This window comes from Bos mutus, chromosome 11 (assembly GCF_027580195.1).
Source record: "Bos mutus isolate GX-2022 chromosome 11, NWIPB_WYAK_1.1, whole genome shotgun sequence".
In the NCBI taxonomy this organism is placed as follows: domain Eukaryota; kingdom Metazoa; phylum Chordata; class Mammalia; order Artiodactyla; family Bovidae; genus Bos; species Bos mutus.
The window spans coordinates 102,684,694-102,700,887 of record NC_091627.1 but is presented as its reverse complement, the minus strand read 5'-3'; the positions used below and the strand labels follow the sequence as shown (position 1 = coordinate 102,700,887).

At 54.9% G+C, this 16,194-nt stretch overlaps 1 protein-coding gene across 15 annotated transcripts in view; it reads left to right on the top strand.

Annotated features, from left to right (window-relative positions):
• INPP4A (inositol polyphosphate-4-phosphatase type I A) overlaps positions 1-16,194 on the top strand; it is a 118,744-nt gene that overhangs the window by 89,870 nt on the left and 12,680 nt on the right. For 4 of the 15 annotated variants that reach the window (XM_070379987.1, XM_070379983.1, XM_070379985.1 and 1 more), the window contains 9 exons: positions 225-551; positions 1,200-1,449; positions 4,867-4,899; positions 8,887-9,059; positions 9,921-10,044; positions 10,953-11,079; positions 11,334-11,474; positions 13,310-13,407; positions 13,499-13,611. In XM_070379987.1, the coding sequence (XP_070236088.1) occupies positions 225-551; positions 1,200-1,449; positions 4,867-4,899; positions 8,887-9,059; positions 9,921-10,044; positions 10,953-11,079; positions 11,334-11,474; positions 13,310-13,407; positions 13,499-13,611 (1,386 nt within the window). The remainder of the gene's footprint in view (positions 1-224; positions 552-1,199; positions 1,450-4,866; positions 4,900-8,886; positions 9,060-9,920; positions 10,045-10,952; positions 11,080-11,333; positions 11,475-13,309; positions 13,408-13,498; positions 13,612-16,194) is intronic. The other 11 variants (XM_070379996.1, XM_070379997.1, XM_070379995.1 and 8 more) reach the window with 7 other exon arrangements.

The following is a 16,194-nucleotide window of genomic DNA, read 5'->3' as shown; positions in this document are numbered from 1 at the left end:
GTCTGAAAACCCCTGGACACCTCACATGTGCCGGGAGCTGTCCACACGAGTGGGGACTTTGGGATGACCTCGAAGGTCTGTCTGCCTTCAGGTCTGTTTCCCACATGGCCTGGAACGGAGGTCTGGGACTGGCCTGTGGCCATAGAGCTGGAGCGGGGGCAAGGTAGTGACAGAGCCCAGGACTCAGGATCCTCGGTGACGGCTTCATGCCCTTGACTTTGCAGCGAGTGCCGGGGGGCTTGTTGAAGCTGGGACGCTTCCTCCGCCCCTTGGTAAGGCCTGCTCAGCACGGGTTGGGTGCTCAGAGGCTGGGCGTGCATGTGTCCCTGCAGACCCGGCAGCTGGTCACTGTGTGTGACTGCAAGCTGCTGGCCACCTCCATCCACGGGCTGAATGCCGCCCGGCCTGACTACATCGCCTCCAAGGCCTCGCCCACCTCGACCGAGGAGGAGCAGGTGATGCTGCGGAATGACCAGGATACCCTCATGGCTCGGTGGTCGGGCAGGAACAGCCGGTCTTCTCTGCAGGTGGATTGGCACGAGGAGGAGTGGGTGAGTCCGCACTCCCCCCACCCCACCCCCCGAGCTGAGCTGGCCTTGAAAACGCAAGGCCTTGCTCTCTCTCTGGCCATCGGCCCTGCCAGGCTGCATCTTCCTGGAACTGAGAGACTGAGGACTTGGGAGCTGTGCTCTGACATATCATGCTTTCCCGAAAGGTGGGCTCCAAGATCAGGTCTGTCCCTCTCGTAGTGACACATCACAAAGCCAACTCTGTCGCTTGTTGGGTGTGCTCTTCAGAGGCACTGGGCTCCTGCAGCCCCACCCCAGTGTCCTGAATTCTGTCTGTGTTTCTGGAGCCACCCCCTCCCCAACCCAAGTCATCAGCAGCTCCCCCTCAGAAGACCTTGGTCTCCTGTGACAGTCATGTGAGGTCTGCAGTGGACGGAGGAGGGGATGAGACTGTCCCTTCTGCCTGCCCTGGCCTCTGGGATAGTAACCGGCAGACTCTTCACAAAACAGGACATTGATTTGTCTTTGGAAAAGCAAATGCACCTGTGATAAGGAGCTGTGAATTATCTCGCTGTTTCTAAATTGAGGGCTTTAGGGAGCATGGGGCCCAGGTGGGGGTCCAAGTCGGGGGGTGTCTGGCTTGTGTTCTGTCCCACCCGAGGCACTGACCCCGTGCCCTTGCTCTGGAAGGAGAAGGTGTGGCTGAATGTGGACAAGAGCCTGGAGTGCATCATCCAGCGGGTGGACAAGCTGCTGCAGCGCGAGCGCCTGCAGGGCGAGGGCTGCGAAGATGGCCTCCTGGGCGCCGGCAGCGGCTCCAGCCGGAAAGGTAACCAGGGCAGCCAGGCCTACTGGATCCGACCGGAGGACGTCCTCTGCGATGCCCCCTCCTCGCCATGCCCCTCCGCTGCATGCTGCCCTCACCCGACCACACCCACACGTGCGTATGCAGCCCGGGTCCCACGCATACTGTCTGTCTGTCCATGTGTCTCTAACTCCATGACCCCACGCAGACTGCAGGGAGGCCTCTCAGTAGAAGGGGGTGTCACAGTGCCCGGAGCAGCAGGTGGGGGCCGGGGGCTCTCCGCGTCTTCATGGCTTGTTGGCCCTCAGCCCTCCCAGGTCCCCCTGCTGCGTCTGGAGGGTCGGGTTCCTAAGCATCTGTGGTTTGTCCACCCACCTGGGAACCTGAAGGAGGCGGAATGGTAGACACCTTTCTGGTGAGATTGCCTGTTGCATCAGGGGTGAAGGAGCAGGCGTAGCATGCAGGGAAGAGCAAGCTGGTGGCAGGCCAGCACTTGTCTGTAGAGGCTGGTGGTCGTGGGCTGGGAGCCCTTTTACAGCTGCAGCCTGCTGCCCTGGCCGGTGGTGGTAACTCGGGGTGCGCCCCTCTGCCACACCTGGGGGCCCAGCGGGGTTTATCTGTTCAGCGCCACCTCCAGGTGGGTCTCTCCGTGGATGGCAGGACAGTGGCCTGGAGCAGCCTGCTGCATAAAGAGCCCACCGTCTGTGGAGACGGAGCCTAACCAGGCACTCCATTCTGCTGGCTCCTAAAGCTGGGGGTACCGTGCTTTCTGAACACGGAGGTGCTTGGTCCCTAAAGCTCCGGCCTTTCCTAAGAGCTGGTGGGGCCGTGGGCCAGGCAGCTGAGACCGGCCGCTGCCGCCTGCTCGCTCCCCTTTGGGAGCGTCACGCGGTAGAGGCGAGGCGCTGACGGGCCTCCTGCAGCAGGACTTGTTTCCACACTGGGCAGCGTTCCTTCAAGACAGTCAGGCTCCTGTTGGAGCGGCTTGGTGTGTCAGATGCCCTCCGCACCAGCCCTCCTGCAGTCTGTCCCCAGGCCGCTCCTCTCACGAGCGTGTGTCTCCACAGTGTCTGCGTCCTCCACACTCCATCTCCGAGGGTTTGACTTTCAGTTCCCCAGACCTGTGTTTAGTTCATGGAGCTGTTTTGTCGTCGTTCGTGTTCTCATTTTTTACCGTAAATTGTGTTGCTTTTAACAATCTTTTGAAAGTTCATTGCTCATGTCTCTTTAATATTGTCCTGCTTGCAATTTAAACATATTTCTGGAGATAAAAGTTATTGATAGGAGTTTTAAAAAAATGCAGGAGGTAGTTTGTTTAATGAGGTATATTGTTATGCTCATAACTTATTAAATGTCCTCTTTTTCTAGGCACATCTCGTAATGTTCAAACACACATTTTAGTGCAGTTTTGAAGTGATTTAAACGAGCATTTATTTATGATATCTAGGGCGTGGCTGGTACCTGTGTGTGCCCGACAGATCAGCTCTGTTGTGCTCACAGGAGTAGGAAGTGTCTGAGAGTCTGACTCTGCTGATCAGCATTCAGAGAAACATATGAAACCATGTGCCTCCAAAGTACCCGCCTGTGATCCTAAGCATAGCCAGGAAGCCATTCAGACCCCCGTGTGCAGCGGCGGATCAGGGGAACCAGACTGAGACGTTTGTCTTACTCTGTCTCTTGTCCTCAGGGGCCAGACCTGGGCTCTGTCATGCTTCCTGATGCCCTTCCAAGTTCCCAGGGTGGTCCTTTTGGCCTAACGAGCAGGTTGGGTTCACACGTTTATTTATTACCTGTGAACAACAACTCCTGCTTCTTGGAAAGACTTTATTATCCCTTTTCATTCAGTTCTCCACCCCGTGCTGGGTCCTTGGTTTTCATCTTTCATCAGGAAGTTGCCCTGCCTCGACCTTGCCTGGTGGGCGGGGTTCCCCTGGGGCCAGGGCTCAGCAGGACCCACTGGCCAGTCCCCACTGGCAGGAGCCACAGGGGCTCATGGGCCTGTTCCTCCTGGTTGTCTCCCCAAGTGACCCATCTTCACCCCTCCCCCCCAACCTGCCAGGATCTGCTGACTTCCACGACATTCCATGCACACACACTCCTGCTCTCCTCGTCCCAAGAGAGTTATTCCAACCTCGGACCTGCTTTCTGTTAACCTGAGGTCCACGGGTCACACCCCAGGTCGTGTGCCCTTGAGATTACATGCTGCCTGTGTGTGGAGCAGTCCACTGTGGTCAACAAATCTCAAGGGACTCAGTGCCCTAAGGCCACCAGAGGAGATCCCTCCCTCTCCCTGTTACTGAAGATGAATTTGCCCAGCAGGTTTAGCCCCTGACCTCTTCTTAGGCGTAGTCCCAGCCCACCTGCTTGGGATCAGTGCGGATCATGGAAGCAGGCCTCTAGACCCTTCTCCTCATGGAGATTCGGGATCTCAGAGGTTCTGGGGAGGCAGGAGTTGGTATTCTTCCCAGGTCTGAGGCACTTCAGGTTTTAACCAGATAGATGTTCTGTGTCACAGACCCCATGGTGGCTTCCCTCCTTAGGAAGCAGATGGCCTCGGGAGGTTTGAGCTCTGGTGATGACACTGAAGTCTTCACCACACACAGGTCTTGAACGTTGGTCTGTTTTCTGTCCTGCTGGCCAGTTTAAGAAGTCATGGCCAAAGACAATTAGAGGGAAGATCCTGGCCACCGCCCTCCTGCAAAGTCCAGGGTGTCAAGTCTCCATCCAGCTGGCTCTGTCTGTTCTTGGGGATCTGAAACTGCCTATTTAAGGATCTGAAAACATTGTTGGAAACCAAAAGTTCAGACGTAAAATAAGCTTTTACCCCCAAACAATCCCTTTCAAACTTGTTTCTTAATAAGTGGCACACACAGTTAACCAGGAAAATTTTAGAGTTTTTAAGGGAAAAGTGAAATTCAAGTGAGTACTTCCCGATGCTACTCAGTGAGGGTGAAATCAAGTTAAACGGTATCTTTAAGGGACCCAAGGGGGCATTCCAGTAGTAGCCCTCCCTCAATCATAAAGGTTTTGTATTCGGCTTACGTGGTAAAGATTGGCGTGGACGTGTTTGGTATATGGGTTTTCTGACCGGACCCCAACCTTTTGGATCTCAGCAGTTGACCTCTAGCCCAGGCTCCGTGGCCCATCAGGGCAGTGGGCTCTGAACTGGACGCTTATTTACTGGTCAGTGTCTCTCACTGCACGTCTGCTTCCAGATGTCGTGGGTCAGCATGGGCTCCGGCACATGCCATGCGATGGACGTGGGGGCGTTATCGCACTGTGACACGTTAACCTGCTCTTCCGGAAGAGCGTGTCATGTTGAAGTGTCAGCAACATGAGTGCTGACGCTGGTGTGTTGGGCGGTGTGCTCCCAGCGGCCCCACCACCTCCATGGGACCCCTCGGGAAGAGGCGGGCAGGCCCCTGGCCTCTTCTCCGCTCAGTTGAGCCAGCTTACTGCCAGCTGCTCCCGCAGTTGCTCTAAGCGTTGAGTTGTTGGTGTTTGAACTGTGTGCGTGCCTTAATCATCCATGTCACCTCCATTTCTGTGCAGATTGCAGCCCCCCTCCTGAAGAGTCCAGCCCAGGTACGTGGTTTCCGTTCAAGGCTCCGCAGACCTCTTTTTAATATCCAGGTCGTGTGTGTAGCTCCACTGTCAGATTACCGTGTGCTCCCAGAGTTGGGAGGATCCTCGAGGGGTTTCTTCCTTGTGCGGGATCTAGCAGCTGCCCTTGGGTATGCCGAGGGGCCAGGCGGGCTGGGCACTGTGGCATCCTGCAGCCGTTCAGACGGCTTGTGTCTCCGTCTCTGGGGGTCCTGGAGTCGGGGGCCTGGTTAAGACAAGTTCATGTTTATAAATGATTTTTCCTGTGATTCCACCCGATTCTGCAAGCATCCCGTGAAGGCAGGGAGGCAGATGAGGCGTAGCTGCCCAGGTGCTGTGACCTCGCATCTCGCAGCATCCTCTGTTCTGAGTCTGGCTGCGGCCTCAGACTTCCCGTCAGACCCTGCTGGGGCCTCAGGTGGAGTTAGTGCTAGAAATGGAGTCCTTTCTGCTTCATCTGCATGGAGGAATCGGTGTTTATGACTCTAGTTCAGGGGTCGGCCAGCCACAGCTCTGAGGGAATCCCGTTCACCTAGATACCATTGTCCTGAAGTGAGTCACACCTGTTCGTTCACACAGTTCCGTGGCTGCCCGGGGGCAATTCCAGAATTCAGCAGTGGCAACAGAGACCCCAGGGCCTTTAGAGCCTGAAACACGGAGTGTAGTGCTTTAGAGAGAAAACGTGCCGACCCCTGCTCTAGTTCATATTGCGTTTCCTGAACGTGGCTTGTGGTTCTCCCAGAGCAAGCATGAGACCCCCAGATACGATGTTTGTTTTGTTTTGCTTCCCTGCCCCTGACTGCACAGGCGCACAGGGCGAGACACATGCTGCCTACCCAAGTGCAGCCAGCCAGGACCATGAGCTTCACCACCCTGTTCCCGTGCGCTCAGAGCATCCTCTCACTCCCAGGGCACCGGGCACTCAGCTCTGCTCACGGCCGTTCCCCCAGCGCCCCGGGTGCTGTTGGTGCCTCAGCGGGCAGTCCGATCGGGCACCTTGTAACAGGCCCAGCAGCCTGCTTCAGCCCCTGTTTCTCTCCCCCTGCCCTGCCCCAAGTTTAGTCTGGCCATGAGCAGGTCTCAGCACCAGTCCCCTGGGCTCTCCAAGGCCTGGCAGCTGCTTGGGCAGTTACCTCGGCGCCCCCTCCCCAGCCGGTCCCCAGACTCGCAGCCCCGCTGAGCTCACCTGCATGGCAGGTTGGTGCCTCACGCTGCGCTGTCTCCCTAGGCTCTGTGGCAGTGACGGTCCCCAGAAATTAAGACCAGGGGAGGTGGTGGTGGCCCTGGAGCAGCTCGGGCTCCCTCAGCTCTGCACATCCTGCAGTTTGCGGAGCTGACGGGCGGTCCTGTGCTTCCCAGGCAGCAAACAGCCTGGCTTGTACGCTCTCCTCGTCTCCTGTCAGCTCCACCACCTCCCTGACACTCAGGTGGCCTGTCCACAGTTGACGTCAGATGAACGCAGATGGTTCCCTGCCAATAGTTCCCTCAGCTTTCCTCACAGAGCTGTGTTGAGTCCGAGTTAGAACACGCACATCCTCGTATCTCCCTACTTCCTCCCTTCCGGCCCCTGTTAATGAGAACACACAAAAGCACAGCTGTCTGAAGCCGCGTGGTCCTGGGCTGGCCCCTCAGTGGGTGTTGCGGGTGAGCAGGGAGACAGGAGCTTGTCCCACAGAGGGTGCTGCTTCGTCACTGCTGGTTTTTTTTCATGGCCAGGCTTTCTTGATGAAGGAGGCCGAGTAAACCCCTTCACCAGCCCTAACATCCCAGATACTTAATTCAGGTTAATTCCTTAAATCTGGTTAATTCCAGAGGAAATCTCATTATTGCCCCTGAAGTTCATTTTGTTTAGAAGTTTTAAATTTTGCTCTGTCTTCATGTTGACCCACAGTCTTGTCCCCAGCCGCTGCGCACTTACATAGTCAGACGTGTAGACAGACGGCAGTTCTTTTTTGTGTGTCTGGGAAAAGACTTAGCCTCTGTGAGGCTGTTTCCTTACCCGTATTAGTCACCCCTTCTTTGTGGATTAGATGAGAAAACAGGTAAAAGTGAGGTCTCACAAGTATTCACTAAGGGCTGGTCGACACTACACGAGCCCTGGAGCCACCCAGACACGCTGAGCCTTTCTCTGGGCGATGTCAGGCTCGTCTCCTGTTCAGGGCTACGCCTCTTCTCTTTGACAAATTCTGAGTGCTTTCTATTTTTTTTAAACCATTCTTCCAACACTACAGTTTTTTCCAGTGTTTTTTCCCCTCTAATGTAGCAAAACTGAGCCATTCTTATATGAATTTTGTTTAAACATAAGTAAGGCAAAGTAAAAAAATTATATGCAGACAGCTTGTTCAGTCAAATAAGACCACTTATATATTCTGCTCATTTTCAGGTTAAAATGATCGTAAATTTGCATATTACACATATATATTCACATTAAGTGGAAAAGTCAAGCAAAGTTGGCAGCATTTGCTCTCAGAGCATTTACTTCTTAGGTGAAGGATGGTCTGAATGCCTACCTGCCTCTCCCCACAGGACTTGACTGTTAAAACTTAATGCTAAAATTGGCCTTTTTTGATAGTTGTTGAGTATAATTGACCTGGATTCAACAGAGTTATTCAAAGAAACAAAAGCATGGCCTTGGAGAATTTTAGAGGAAGGAAGAGACGTGGGTGTCATTTACTGCAGCCGTCCCATTTTGGTGCGAAGGCCCCGTGGCTCAGTGGTGGGGGCCTGCCCCAGCGTCCCCACCGCCGCTCGGCAGCAGCCGGGCCTGGGACTCACGCTTCCCACTCCTCCATCCAGGGCTCCTCGTCACTGTGGTCTCCTTCCTGAGGCCTTCCTGCTGTAGACTTGCTGCATTTCAGCCGCCTGTTTCCGTGACAGATGGAAATCCTCACGCATGTGCAGTGTGCCTTGCGTGCACACTTAGATCGTTTCCAAATTCTGAACTGCTGTGTAGACTTGTGCACACTTAGATCGTTTCCAAATTCTGAGTTGCTGTGTAGACTTGCAAATCTGTGTCGACCATACAGGGAAGTCCTTTTGTAGGTTTTAGGCGTTTCTCTAAATTTGTTTCTCAACAGAGTGTGATGCACACACAGGGCAGAGCTGTGCCCCCTTTTCTCTTGTTTAGATGCTGTTTATCTGAGACAGAGTTGACCATCCTGGTAGCTGCCCTGCTCATGAGGCCTGTCCCGAGTAGGATGATGGCCATGGGCACCCAGTGACCCACACCCCTTCCCAGGAGGGCGTCCTGCCTGGGCCGCACGCTGGATGCTGGGGGGGCTTCCCCAGCGGTAATGAGCCAGCACCTATCTGCTGAACGTCTTCTAGATAGAAAAGACAAAAAGAGCCAAGGCCAAAAATACCTTTCACTCTGTTCATTTTCCCCGAGCATCTATTTTTTAAAAATTGTTTTGGTACAGGGTCAAAGTTTCCTTATATTCCAAAAAAAGAAAAAGAAAAAAAACCCCAGTACGCTAGGAATAGATGACAGGAAGGTGAGGATCGGGGCAGGGACACAGGGGGCTGAGAATGTGGGCTGCCTTGGGGAAGGCTCTGTCCCCAGACACGGGCCGAGGGCCTGAGCCCGCTGAGCAGAGGCTCAGTGCGGGTGGCTGCCTTGCTGCAGAAGCACAGGGCTCCCTGCCCTGCTGCCTGGGTCAAGAGAAGCCAGGTGACAGGTCTCCCGGGGGCCCTGAGAGGGACCGGCCTCAGCAGACGCCACACGCTCTTGGAGCCTTTCTGCCATCGTCCAGGGAGGGGACAGTCAGGAGTGTTTGGTGCAGAGTCCCCAGTGGGTCGGGAGAGTGGGCGGGCAGGCCCCCTGGAGACGCCTCAGGCTAGAAGGGCAGAGACAGGCTGCACTGGGCGCCAGCTGCGGGCCTCCTGGAGTGGGGCGGACTGGACAGGGCGGCAGGGCTGGGCTGGGGCCTCCCGCACGCTGCCTTCTCAGGCGCCCCTCCCTCGTGCCAGGTGAGTGGAGCGAGGCCCTGTACCCGCTGCTGACGACCCTCACCGACTGCGTGGCCATGATGAGCGACAAGGCCAAGAAAGCGATGGTCTTCCTGCTCATGCAGGACAGCGCGCCCACCATCGCCAGCTTCCTGAGCCTGCAGTACCGCCGCGACGTGGTCTTCTGCCAGACGGTACGTGCCACGAGCGAGCCCAGACCTGGGCCTGGCCTGCCGGCCTGGCCCTCTTGCGCCCTGGAGGAAGCCAGCAGGGCCGTGCTCTCCTGCGTGTGGCTTTGCCCGTGCGGCCTGCGGCCCGGATGTGGGTGTGGAGGCGGGGGAGGGGGAGCTAGAGGCTCATGGGTGCTCAGGGGCCGCCGCCCCTGCTCCCCCAAACCTGCCCCAAGGGGCCTGGGGTCGCACAGGCATGGGGTCACCTTTGTTTCTCCCTGCAAAGAAGACGCACAACCTGTTTGTAAAACAGCAGGTGTTACACCTGCTCAGGCACCACTCTGTTCTGGTGATTTCCCTGCAGAGGAGGCAGAGCTTAAATGAGCACCCTAGTTTACAGATGCCAGTGATGTAGTCAGTAGCGGGAACAGTGGCAGCAGCTGGGCGGGTTTGTGTGCTTCCTGTCCCCCTTGGGGCCTGGGATGCCTGCGAGGGCAGGGTGTGACCAGAGCCCTTGCCCAGGAAACTCTTGAGGGCCCTGTTCTCTGCTTGTGCGCCTCGTCATGAGCACCCCAGTTTCCATTCAGCACTGGACTGGATCTGTGGGCATAGAGGGCTTTTCCCGCACCTAGGGGAAATTGTTCTGGGCTTCCAGAAGGTTCTGGCCCAGGAGTAACCCCAAGGTCGGGTCAGGAGCTGAATCAAAACTAGACTGACCTCTAGAAGCAGCAAGCCTGGAGCGCCTTCCCTGCAGCCTTTGTCCCCCATGGCCTCCGCGTTCCTGGCCCCAGGCCCCAAGGGCGTGGGGCTGCTGCGGGCAGAGCGGTGCGGGCGCAGGACGCGGCCGGGCCAGGAGCGAGGCGAGGCGGTGTCTTGTCCCCACAGCTGACGGCGCTCATCTGCGGCTTCATCATCAAGCTGAGGAACTGCCTGCACGACGATGGCTTCCTGCGGCAGCTCTACACCATCGGGCTGCTGGCGCAGTTCGAGAGCCTGCTTAGCACCTACGGTGAGCCGGGGCGGGGGCCTGCTGTGGGGCCCCTCCTGGCCCCTCAGTGGCTTTCTGAAGCACGGGTAGTGCGTGCTGAGTAAAGTGTATCCAAAAAGCTCCCAAGTGTATAACAGAGAACTAAAAACAGCCCTGTATAGTTGTACACACACACACACACACATACCCCCCCACACACACACCACACACACACAGCCCCCTGTGGTGCCTTTGTTACACATCTTGAAGGTTTTTCTAGTTGAGGATAGATGACAATTTTTAAAGAATAGCTTCCTGTGGAACACTTGGGCTGTTTGAGAATTGTTCCTATTAAAACATCTTTGCATATTTTTGTGTACTTTTGGCCCATTTTTGCACCCACTGAATCATTTGGAAGGAAAGTTGGTGGGTCAACAGATAGGAACAGTTTAAACATTCTGGTATTTCCAAATTGTCTTATAAAGGCATTTCTTCTCCTTACCTTCATTTTCTGTTTATTTCTTCTTAGGTGGTAAAAGTAGGTAAATTTTTTTATTAATGTATCTGTTTATCTTTGGAGTTGTAAGACATTGAAGAAATACCTAAAGAAATCCTTTAGATAGAAAATCTAAAGAATGTGGAAAGATTAAAACATCCAAAGAGATGGCTTTTGTTCCTGAAGTTCCCCACACAGGCGTCCCTGTCCCTGCTTCCTTCACCAGGAGAGGGCCAAGAATACAGAGTTGTGCCAGCTGCCCTTCGTAATGTGGCCATGGGACTCGCATAGTGGGGTGTGCTCACGGAGAAGTTGGAAGGCACTCAGGAAACCTCCTCCAGCTTCCCTACCCTCACCCCGCGTCTCAGCGCCCTGAGCCCGTCGCCTGCCTTGCGTGGCTGGCCTGAGCGCAGGGCCCCTCTGCCTGACAGCCCCCTCCCTTTCTGGCCTCCAGGGGAGGAGCTGGCCATGCTGGAGGACATGAGCCTTGGGATCATGGACTTGAGGAACGTGACCTTCAAAGTCACTCAGGCCACTTCTAACGCGTCCACTGACATGCTGCCCGTCATCACAGGAAATCGGTAGGCAGGGTTTTCTGATTCTCAGAACCAGCGCAGTATTTTCATTTGTGTTCATCACACGTGACACGCTCTTCATTTTTGCTTTCTTCTGTATCACTCAGCTGCTCACAGCCTGCGACACTCATTTCACAGCCCCGGGCTGGCTGGTGCCCAGCCGCTCGGAGGTCACCGAGCCTGGCCCGCCCTTCCTCTCCTTGCTCACCCGCCTCCTGCCTCCCGGCCACAGGCCCAGCCCCTCTTCCTCTCTGTTGCAGGGACGGCTTTAATGTGCGGATCCCGCTGCCGGGTCCCCTGTTTGATGCGCTGCCCCGGGAGATCCAGAGCGGGATGCTGCTGCGGGTGCAGCCCGTGCTCTTCAACGTGGGCATCAACGAGCAGCAGACGCTGGCCGAGAGGTGCGGGCCGGGTGCAGGCGTGGGCGCTCGAGCTGGCAGAGAGCGTGTACTCAGTCCTCTTCAGGGCTCTGTGGACCTGTCACCCTGTCTTCACGTTCACCCTGGGCCTGTCTTTGGTGGTGCTGGGACACAAAGATGAACCAGACGTGGTCTGTGACCGCTAGAGGTGGGCTGGTAGCAGGGAGTGGTGGCGCTCGTGAGGTATGAGAGCGCGTCCTGGAAGTGCTTCCAGGCACTTGTGGGTTTTGGAGAGTAAGTAGGAGTTGTTCATATGAGGAGGTGGAGGAGAGACCTGGAGTCCCAGGCCAAGAAGCCTGAGCAAAGGCAGGTGGGGTGAGAGCCACGCCTTGATCCTAAATCCTGTGCCTTGAAAATTCCTTCAGGGTCACCTGGCGGGGAGGCGTTGCGCGTGCCCGTGCGTGCAGGCACGTGTGCGTCTGTGATGGCGGGGGAGGTTGTGTGTGTAGCTGCTGCTGACCTCCTGATCCATGAACACCTTCCTGTTCCATCATTACATGCCTGCGATAGGTATGGTTTAGAATTAAGAGCTATCATAAAGCACCTACTGATAAGAACGCCTGGTCTCCAGGACGATAATTCCTCTTGGGCCTCTTGAGCCCAGTGGTCAGTGTCCACTGGCCCCCAGGTAAGGGGTCCTCCCTCCACGGTCAGACACCTTTTAGTGGGACAGGTCAGGAGCCAGATCACATTTGAAGGAGATTACCTGCTGGCCATGTGCTGGAAAGACATGAGGTCCGATGTGACGAGGTTGTTCAGAAGAGTCCGGGCCAGAGGCTGGGTCAGGCCAGGACAGTGCAGACAGGAGGACCCGAAGGGAGCTGAGACGTGGTCCACAGCAGGGTGGGTGCGAGAGCCAGGCCTCCCTGTGGGTGGCAAGTGGCTGGTATTCCGGAGCCAGAAGGAGGGTCTGCTGGGGGCAGAGGGCACACCGGCCCAGGAAGCAGAGACCTGGCAGGTGTGGGCAGCGCTGAGGCGTCCACCTCAGGAAGAGTGGGCAGCGTTGGGGCCCCCGGCAGGGAGGAGATAACGTGCTGGCGTCTGCAGTTACTGTTCCTGAAGTGATAGTTGTTTCTAGAAGAGGTGTTTCTGCAAAGGGTTGAGGCCAAGCCAGATGGGAGGACATAGCATGCACAGGGGGAGGTGGGAGCAGGGTCTAAACCAGCACAGCCCCCTCGTGTCCCAGGGTGACCCCAAGGGAGCCAGGGCCTGGAGGAAAGGCCATCGTGGGCATCTGGGTGGGCGGGCCGTGGTGGACCCACGGGATGAGATGACCCAGGACTGGGACAAGGCAGATGTGCACGGAGGTCCCTGGGCAGGAAGTACTGGAGGGGATGGGCGTCCAGGCCTGGGACTGCAGAGCTGCGTGTCTGACAGCACCCACGGCTCCCTCATGGGTGGCTTTCCTCCCCACTCCCTGCGGGCCTGGTGCCTGCGTGGAGAAGGGTGGACTGTCCAGCAGAAACAGCCGGTCGGGAATGGTCCCTCAGTGGCAGACTCGAGGACAGGACTGTCGTGACTCCCCAGCCACAGCCCCGCTGCTGTCCTGCTCTGGGCACCTCGGGGATGGGAGCACCTCGCGGAGCAGGGGCTGGGTCAGGGTTGCCTGAGGGCCTGGCTGCCTCTGAGGCATGTCTGTCCCAGGTTATCCCTCCTGCTGATAAAACATGTTGGACTTGTCACCAACATGGACAGATGACCGTAAGCTTAGACACGTAAGGACTGAGAGAATCGGCGCTGTTGCCTGTGATGTGGTCACCTGGTCCTAGAAGCAAGTCACGCTGGCAAACTCATGGTGTCCCCTTGTGACTCCAAAGGTTCGGCGACACATCTTTACAAGAAGTTATCAACGTGGAGAGCTTGGTGCGGTTAAATTCCTACTTCGAGCAGTTTAAGGAAGTTCTGCCTGAGGACTGTAAGTTTTTTTTTTTCACTCACAGCAGATTTCACCCGCTGTCTTTTGTCCCCTGGGGCGGCCCAGCTCCACGACCCCTTCCCTCTTCCAGGTCTACCTCGATCCCGGAGCCAGACATGCCTGCCAGAGCTGCTGCGGTTCCTGGGTCAGAACGTGCACGCCAGGAAGAACAAGAACGTCGACATTCTGTGGCAAGCCGCCGAGGTACACGCTGTGGTGGGGGGAGGTGTTCACAATAGTAATAATAAAACAGCAGCAACAAATTAAAGTCTCAACCAGGAGTGAGGACAGATTTCTCCCCAAGAACACGGGAGAATCCCTGGACGTGTGCCCCGGCCCCAGGAGATGCTGAGAGTTGCCGTGAACTGCTTACGTTGGGGCTGCCTGAGGGCTGATGAGCATGACTCAGAGTCTTCCCCCGGGCGTGTGGTAACCAGGCTTATGAGCAGGTCGTCCCCGGCAACAGCCTGCACAGTCCCTACGTGCTTAACTTCATGGCTCACTGCGGCTTTAAACAGGTTCACAGCGAGGCCGCCTGGACCCGTGTCCTCTCTTTCAACAGTGTTTCCGGTACACTGCCGCTCCAATCTCCTCATTTCTCCTGAAGGGAAGTCCTTATATGTCAGATGTTTTCTCAGAAATTTGTTTGTGGAGCTCCAAGTCCCTGTCTGAGCCCTGGGTACCAGGGCCATTTCAGAGCTCATCATTCACTCACCCTTGACAAGGGGATGTGTCCCCTGGGGCGGCCACACTGGTTCTCATGCACAGAGTGGAAACATTATTAGGCCTAACCCCCTCATGAGAAATCTCTATGCAGGTCAAGAAGCAACAGTTAGAACTGGACATGGAACAACAGGCTGTTTCCAAATCAGGAAAGAAGTACATCAAGGCTGTATATTGTCACCCTGCTTATTTAACTTATATGCAGAGCACATCATAAGAAACGCTGGGTTGGAAGAAGCACAAGCTGGAATCAAGATTGCCAGGAGAAATATCAATAACCTCAGATATGCACATGACACCACCTTTATGGCAGAAAGTGAAGAGGAACTAAAAAGCCTCTTGATGAAGGTGAAAGAGGAGAGTGAAAAAGTTGGCTTAAAGCTCAACATTCAGAAAACTAACGTCATGGCATCTGGTCCCATCACTTCATGGCAGATAAATGGGGAAACAATGGAAACAGTGAGAGACTTTATTTTTGGGGGCTCCAAAATCACTGCAGATGGTAACTGCAGCCATGAAATTAAAAGATGCTTGCTCCTTGGAAGAAAAGCTATGACCAACCTAGACAGCATATTAAAAAGCAGAGACATTACTTTGCCAACAAAGATCTGTCTAGTCAAGGCTATGGTTTTTCCAGTGGTCATGTATGGATGTGAGAGTTGGACTATAAAGAAAGCTGAGCGCCAAAGAATTGATGCTTTTGAACTGTGGTGTTGGAGAAGACTCTTGAGAGTCCCTGGACTGCAAGGAGATCCAGCCAGTCCATCTTAAAGGAAACCAGTCCTGAATATTCACTGGAAGGACTGATGCTGAAGCTGAAACTCCAGTACTTTGGCCACCTGATACGAAGAACTGACTCATTTTAAAAGACCCTGATTGAAGACAGGAGAAGGGGATGACGGAGGATGAGATGGTTGGATGGCATCACTGACTCTATAGATGTGAGTTTGAGTATGCTTTTGGAGTTGGTGATGGACAGGGGAGCCTGACATGCTGTAGTCCAATGGGGTCGCAGAGTCGGACGCAACTGAACTGAACCCCTCATTTCATGCATGGGGAGACCCTCCAGCACCCCACACTGGCTGTTAGCCTAGCCAGGACTGGAGCCTGCAGCCAGACGCAGGCAAGGATGCACCTGCGCCTCTGGCCACTCTGGCCGCCCTCCAGGACCTGTGGTGCTCAGCCCCCCACCTGGGGATGTAATTCTGTTTGACCTGTTTGTAGTTCTGGCTTGTGCCCCACGTTTCAGTCGTGAACTCTCCAGCCTGTGGAATTCAGTGATCTTGTCCATGTTCAACCTCGCTTCATTAGTTACGATTTTTATGAATTTGGGTTAATTCACTGTTTCCATAACTCAGGGGCTGCTCAGTCTTAGAGTCTTTTTTTTTTTTTTTTTTAATTTTTTGTCTGCTCTCATAAGACAGCCATCTTCCTCCTGATGGTTTTGGCCAAACTTGCTTGGGTCTTTTCTGTTTTGTCCTTCTCTACACAGAAAACTAAGATCATAGCATCCAGTCCCATCACTTCATGGCAAATGGGGAAACAGTGGAAACAGTGGCTGACATTATTTTTTGGGGCTCCAAAATCACTGCAGATGGTGATTGCAGCCATGAAATTAAAAGATGCTTACTCCTTGGAAGGAAAGTTATGACCAACCTAGACAGCATATTAAAAAGCAGAGACATTACTTTGCCAACAAAGATCTATCTAGTCAAGGCTATGGTTTTTCCAGTGGTCATGTATGGATGTGAGAGTTTGGAATATAAAGAAAGCAGAGTACATAAGAATTGATGTTTTTGAACTGTGGTGTTGGAGAAGACTCTTGAGAGTCCCTTGGACTGCAAGGAGATCCAACCAGTCCATCCTAAAGGAGACCAGTCCTGGGTGTTCATTGGAAGGACTGATGTTGAAGCTGAAACTCCAGTACTTTGGCCACCTGATGTGAAGAGCTGACTCATTTGAAAAGACTCTGATGCTGGGAGGGATTGGGGGCAGGAGGAGAAGGGGACGACAGAGGATGAGATGGCTGGATGGCATCACTGACTCGATGGACGTGAGTTTGGG